Source organism: Mytilus galloprovincialis, chromosome 6 (genome assembly GCF_965363235.1).
Source record: "Mytilus galloprovincialis chromosome 6, xbMytGall1.hap1.1, whole genome shotgun sequence".
Classification (NCBI taxonomy): Eukaryota; Metazoa; Mollusca; class Bivalvia; order Mytilida; family Mytilidae; genus Mytilus; species Mytilus galloprovincialis.
In genome coordinates, this window is record NC_134843.1 from 82,673,233 (window position 1) to 82,680,887 (window position 7,655).

A 7,655-nucleotide genomic window follows, 5' to 3' on the forward strand; every position below is an offset into this window, starting at 1 on the left:
ACTTAAAAGTGAACAGTTTTCTCAGCCCGAGTTTTAAACAACAAACCATTGAACTATATTTTTCGTCTTTGGCACTACTAATTTGAAGTAGTATCTTTAAGAACATCAAATCCATTAATACCTAAAAATATTTAAACACCATTTGTTGAATAATAATATTTATTATTTATTATTATAACCTGAGACTACTAGAACACAGTAGTTATAGTAGTCTCAGTTATAACAAGTATTATTTAGTAGACATGAATGAATTAAGCAACAAAACTATATAGAAGATTTAAGTTTCATAAATCTAGCGTACATTGCTGTTTTTTTATTGTAACAATAACGCAAAATAACCGTAGCCTCAATAATTATTGTTACATTCGTAATTAATCGGTTCCTTACCCAACTTTGCATTCCGGCAATTAGTCTTCCATGTAACCGTAGCCAGTGCCTTATAAATATTATAATAATTATTATAAATACTAAAATAATATTATTATAAATACTAAAATAGCCTGGTCATTCTAGATCGAGCTGCAAAATCTAAAGAACTAGCAGCACTTTTTTGTCTAAGATGATGTTCTAAATTAATTCTTTCCTAAGCTATATAATATTTTCTTATACATGTTTTACTATCTACCAAGTCAAAATTTTCAATTATAATTATCACATTTCAATTTTCGTTTCTATAGTTTACCTTAACTTTTGTCTTTTTATTTCTGACATCACTGTTCGAATCTTGTGTGTTATCTTGTTGTGTGGGCAGTTTGGTTGATTCTTCCGAAGGCGACTCCATAATACCCCAAGGACAAATTCCAAAAAGCGTAATTTTTCTTCAAAAACAACCTTGACTGGTAATGGTTGTTATCGTGCTGAGAAAGAAGCATGACCTCTTGGCAGGATACCAGTGTACGTCAACATTTTCGTTGACAAAGTTTGGCGCCAAATTGAAATAAATCACGGTACCGAAAACTATTATTAGACACGCAACTTACTACAACGATCCTAATTAAAGACCGTAGATTCTGCACGGGGGGGGGGGGGGGGTAACTTCGAAATTTTTTTGGTAGGAGTGTGCCATTTTTGCCTCAAAAAACGTACCCATTTTAATATAACACTCACTGAAATTCAGTACCTATAGTCATATAAATATTTAAGAAAGAATGACCTATACTTATAGTACAATATTTAAAATATGACCCATGCTTAACTCATCATCACTCATAATTCATAAATATACCAGCTACCCTTAAGTTTTTATATATGAATTGGCATCGTTTGGTGCACAAGATTCAAGATTATTGGGCAGAGAAATGGGAGATGGAAAAATTGGAAAAATCAACAATGAAGTACCTTGACATTAAAGCAAGGCCAATTGGACATGCTCACCAAATATGGAAATTCACTTCAAATAACACCTTAGAAGTAAAAAAAGCAGAAATAAAAGCAAAACTTATAACAAGGACTTATACACTCCAAGTAGATAGAGCCAAGTTTAGTAGAAATGTAGAGCAGGACATGTGCCAATTATGTAATTCAGCTACAGAAGATACAGAACATTTTATGCTGGAATGCAATGCACTGAAAACCGAAAGAGATAAACATTTAACAACACTTATATCATATGTGAAAAACAATATAGGCAACAAGATATTCGATAAAATTATGAATGAAGGACAAATGGTGCAGTTTATTCTGGACTCATCATCTGAAAAGATCAAGGAAATAGTTAACATCAAACATCAAAATATCAGAGACATTGAGAATATCACACGAACTTTATGCTATGGTCTACATACAAAACGAACAACCCTGTTGAACAAGAGTTAAATTTGACTAAATGAACTATATCAGTCTATCAAGCGAAAGTAGGAGTTTCTTGGTTTATGGTGTTACTGTACAGGTATAATTCTTTAAAAGTTTAAATGTACAACTGTAAATAATGTACATATTTAATTACTAACCTAAATAAATCCCATTGGGAGTGACCCTTAGAAAGGGTGAACCTACCAGACAGGTAACAGGTAACAGGCACATATGTTTTATCGTCAGTGGCGGATCCAGAAATTTTCATAAGTGGGGGCCCACTGACTGACCTAAGAGGGGGCCCGCTCCAGTCACGCTTCATTGATTCCCTATATAAGCAACCAAATTTTTTCCCAAAAAGGGGGGGGCGGGCCCCCTGGCCCCCCCTCTAAATCCGCCTCTGATCGTTATATATACGCATGGATTATCAAACGTAAATGCATTTTAATATAGGATGTCATTAAAAAGGTGGGTCATTTTTATATAAAATCTCGCAAAATTATGACCCAAATTTTTGGCAGGTCCCCGTATACCCAATAATAGGAAGTAACCCCCCCCCCCCCCCCACCCCACCGTGAGATTCTGAATTTATTTACCCATCATATCTTTTCCAGACGGCAAATTTATCGAAATGTAAACAATCCCCCAACCCTATGACTTTTTTTCCTGGCTTGAATTTATGCATTCAATGATTTCTAAATTCACTGTCCACCTCCAGGGGACCAGACCGAACTTGAGATAGATAATACACCTTATCGCTATTTGTCCGCCATTACTGGATATCACACAGGTTCCCGTAAAATTTTGACGTCATAAAATAAAATATCTAACACCACAATGGAAATATGATTGTTGTATGACATCAAAAGTTCACTGAAGAGGCCGGGTCAGTCGGGAAAAGCGATAAGGTGTATTGAAACATGACGCATTATGCATGAGGAGGTACTATCCGGTCTTCACAGGGATTCGATTAATCAGTCATTCCCAAAAAATGGGTACAATTACAAAATTTCAGTGTCTCCGGCAAATAACCACAAAATGCAAGCTTAACATATGTCACAGATAATCTTTTTCGTGTTCTAAGTGATTAATATGTATACTAAAATAAAATTATATTCTTTTGTGATGTATATCGTAAATATATTTGTGTGATTTTCTATTCAATATACGGAAATCACACGAATTCCGAATGTCGCCAAGAAAAACTCCAAATATCGGTGTGAATTAAAATACTTTATTTCATAAATCATGATTATATTTGCTTTTTATTTGACACTATATATTGATTTTTATCCACAAAAATATTTTAGAATCAAAAGTTATAATATACACTTTGATTTACCCATTAAACCAATGTCGCCGATAAACGTATAACCTACCGTAACGTATCTTTAGGTACAGTCAAAACATATTTATATGATTGGAAATCATGCCCAAAGTGACTTTAAGCAAAGTTGATACATCAAATTTTAAAATCCTGCCTTTAACTTTTATTGCAATGAAACGAAAAATAAAAAAAAATCTTCTCTTTCTCTTTTTTTCGATTGTCGCATATAAGAATCCAACCTACGTAACGTGTATTTTGGAACGCACTAACCAAGAACAAATCAAAATGATGATTATTTCATTGAAAGCACCCATAAAGCTTCTCAATAATCAGTTTTGAGAAAGCAACTCAACAATATTGTGACATATTTCCATGTATAATGTAAATAAAACTAACCTCCGTTTAAATAACCTCCGTGACGCAGTTATTTACAGTTTTAAGTTGTGAGACTTTTTTATCAGTATCAGCGGCTGCCGACACTGCCGAAAGTCATTTTTGTAGCAGACATCATTTATTATAAAGGAAACAGACAAACAAAATACAGATTTTGAGAAAAAAAATGTTGTTTTGAGAAAGGTATGTTAACTTGTTTTTTCCCTATTATGTGAGCAACATTATAACGTTTAATAAACGTTATATCAGCCATTTTCTTAGATTTGAAATAGTCTACAACACAACTTGTGTAATTACGACGACAATCATAACTTTAACAGCGGTTTATGGCAAACATTTTCAAGATTATTTAGGACTCATCAATGTAACGGAGGTTATGCAAATAAAAAAAATCTAAAGATGCATGTAAACACGATCATACCAATTGAAATTCTTGTAAATTGTTATAGATACCAAATCAGTTCATCAATTATCACTAATAAAAATCAAAAGGTGATGTCAATCATAGACGACATCATTGATTTACGTTACGGAGGATAGAAATTTAAGGAAAAAAAGTTTTTTTTTCTCTAACAGGACTTTACTCTTTTTAGATAACGATTTACTAAGAAAAATGTTTAATTCTGTTGTCTTGTTTGTCATTTAATTCCAATATTTACATTCAGTTATATGTTTGCTGTTGGTAAGAACTGGAATTGTCCGTTATGGAGGTTTTAAATGTCGTTACGGAGGATAGAAATTTTCGAAATGAAACTATTTTGACTCAAAAACTTCATAGTTGAGTATAATGCATACATTATGGTGTGAAGGAAGATGACATTATCTGTATAGAGCTAATAAAATTAAGTTGAACAGTATTCGGTTTAGGTAAAACATATTTTTGAGTGAAAGTTCATGAATCGTTACGGAGATTTTGACAAGAACAAGTCCATTTGACTAAAAGAAACATATAACTTGATAGAAAACAGTTTTTTAGTTTGTAATGTCAATAAATTGTTTAGAAAAGCTAGCATTAAAGAGTTAAGTGTTACTATGTATCAGAATTCAGATACTGGTTTGATATCAACCTCCGTAACAAAGATGGAGGTGTGGACTAATACAAGCATAAAAAATACATACAAGTGATTCAAAACATAAATAATAGGGTTTTTCCTGGAAAGCTGTATTATGAAACTAAAATATTATACAGCATAACATTTCATTAGTTTAAATTTATTACTAAATAAGTTGTGAAAACTACTTATTTGAATTATTTTTTAAACACTATATTAATTCAGACCTTAAAATTGGTATTTGCTTTCAATATATACAGAATAATACGTATAAATCAGTTTGCTATGGTGGTAAATGTAATCCATTTCACATGAGCCTGGATTTAAATCTTGTGTTTTTCTCTAATGCAATTTTTAAGATGACTTTATACAACACTAACCTCCGATACGTTCATACTTACCTTGTCTTACAAAAAATGCTAAAACTAGAAAACAACTAAAATGGTGTAAGTAAAAATTTAAAAAATGACAGACTAGATATAGACACAGAAGAAAACAACACTCTCTCTCTGCTCAGTTGAAATTTATTTTTTAACAGTGTCTACATTCGAATTGTACCCATTTTTTGGGAATGACTGTAGCGTGAGATCAAAATTCTGTTTAAAAATATGAGCATTATTCTTTAAATCTTATTTCGTATTTCCTGTCTTTTTGTATCATATTGTAGTTTATAATTACTTATATCAAAGAAATATACAATTCCTTGCTTATATCCATATCCGTATGCTGAACAAAAATCCTATTTAAACTGCATACTGGTGGAAAGAAACTTGAAAGAAGGTGTGAATCAACGTTAAAATCGTTAAAGAATATATATGTCTGTATGATAAATGTTTCTGATTTAAGCAGGAAATCACGACAAATACGATGCAGATCAATATACTTCAGTTGTAGCCTATAGATGCGGCATATCTTCAGTTATCATAAAAATATCTGATGCATAACAGCATACATATTTGTTAAGACCCCCCCCCCTTTTCCCCATCTGTTAAGGAGACACTGAGGCGGATTTCAGCTGTGACAAATACTGCATGACTAGCGGAGAAGCAACACGTAGAAATGTTCAAGTATACTAGTATTTGGTTTAACCCGGCTTGGGTTTTAAACCACGACCTTCCTCATTGTATTCCGGGTCACAGTATAAAGAGACTATTAAACAAACAAACAAATAAAATACGACTGCTTGTTAAATCCAAATTGAATTATAAGACCAGAAATAAATGCAACTTTTAGAATTTCTTTTGAATTAAACGCATGCTTGACTCACCAACTTGTCAAAGGACGAATGTACAGGATATGTTGTTTGCTGAAATGTTTAGAGAAAAACGATATTTCTCCTCGTGATTTCGGCAGAAAAAAAAAACAATATATATACCTATTTGAAAACTACAACAAAGACGATGAATACCAATTAAATTTAATTGTAACTGATCATTTGCCGTGAAGTTTTGTGAATAAATTAAATTACTTTTCAAGATATGATGGTCTTCATAAATCATTTATACTATTGTTTTTCTTGTGGGTTTACACTCAACACTTGAAGATTTAGGTATGGTTTGATTGGTTATCGACATTACATTTAACACATTATTAGAAAATGAATCTCATCAGGCTCTACCTTGGTCAAGATATACTGCTAACAAAGAATAAGAATAAAAAAAAAAGATACCATGGGATGATCGAATCAAAAGCAATAGATGTGAGATTCAGAATAAACCTTTGTAAAAAAAAATAACAAAATAGAAACAATTGTAAAAAAAAATAACAAAATAGAAACAATTGTTAAAAAAACACTACTTTAAAAAAAACACAAACATATGACTTATGAACGGTAGTGAACTCAGGTACTGTGAATGTATAGCAATTGCTGTTCATTTAGTGACAAGAGGGTCAAAGATATAAGAGGGACAGTTAAACTCCTATAGATCGAAAATAAACTGACAACACCATGGATATATAAAAATGAAAAAGACAAACAGACAAATAATAATAGTACACATGACACAACATAGAAAACTAAAGACTTAAGTAACACGAAACCCATCAAAAACTGGGGGTAACAACCGTCGTGTTGCCAATGACAAGCTGTCATTGTTAAAACAAATATTTTATGTATCGTTAAGATAGATCGAGTCCTTTTTAGGAGCAACCCTTCTGGACATGTTGCAAAATTATTGTTTTTGGGTTAAATATAGTTTACCGAGTATCATTCGATAAACAACAGAAACAAATCAAGGAAGCGCCTATCTTATTCCAGGCAAATTAAGGGAAAACTGCAACCTATAAACTGAATACCAATAAGCGCCATTGTTTCAGCATGCAGCGTTATAGCCCATTGACGGATCTAGGGGGGGAGGCGGGGTTGGAACCCCCTTTTTCGGCCAATCAATGCATTTGAATTGGAGCATATACTTGGAACCCCCCTTTACTCTGGGTTGGGAAACCCCCTTTTTGAAATGGCTGGATCCGCGCCTGATTTATGACTGACTTCCTAAACACATAATTACCGAGGTCCTGAAATATTTCAAGAAATCCTTTTGCACTTTTTAAAAACACTCTGGTTTTAACAGAACAGAAAGTTCCTTTGACTTGAAACACACAGGCACTCGTACTGATATAACATTTACTTTTATGTCTTCACATTCCTCTTTATATATGATGTCTTCTCCTGTACAATTTAAAACTTGTTTACCATATCGATCATTTATCCCATTCTGATTGAAGGTAGGAATACAACAGACTACATAATTTATACACTGGCTTATATAGAAATTGGCTACACAAAAAAGGTAGGTTTGAGCACTTAACTTCTTTCTCTGATTTTTTTATGACGCCTTTACATGCTCTAATTCCATTGGATGTTGGTTGTGTACTGGTTGATTATTTAGCCTTAGGTGCATGATTTTCTTTATTATTTGTTATTGGCTTTGAACTAACTGTCAGTATATATAGTTGTGGGTACTCTTAGATCTGTACTACTTACTGTCTTTTTGTAGTTGGATGTACAAGTACCCGTCCACGTCCCCTCTATGTTTTTGTTTATTTGTATCTATCTGATAAGTTAAGCCCTTTTCAACTGATTTTTATAGTTT

The 7,655-nt window shown here is 32.6% G+C and overlaps 1 protein-coding gene across 3 annotated transcripts in view; it reads right to left on the reverse strand.

Moving 5' to 3' along the window:
* Positions 1–901, reverse strand: part of LOC143080508 (H(+)/Cl(-) exchange transporter 7-like) — a 73,500-nt gene extending 72,599 nt beyond the window's left edge. Inside the window, exon 1 of one of the 3 annotated variants that reach the window (XM_076256375.1) lies at positions 683–901. In XM_076256375.1, the coding sequence (XP_076112490.1) occupies positions 683–781 (99 nt within the window). In that variant the 5' untranslated portion in view covers positions 782–901. The remainder of the gene's footprint in view (positions 1–682) is intronic. The other 2 variants (XM_076256377.1, XM_076256376.1) reach the window with 2 other exon arrangements.
* Between the last annotated feature and the right edge of the window lie 6,754 nt (positions 902–7,655).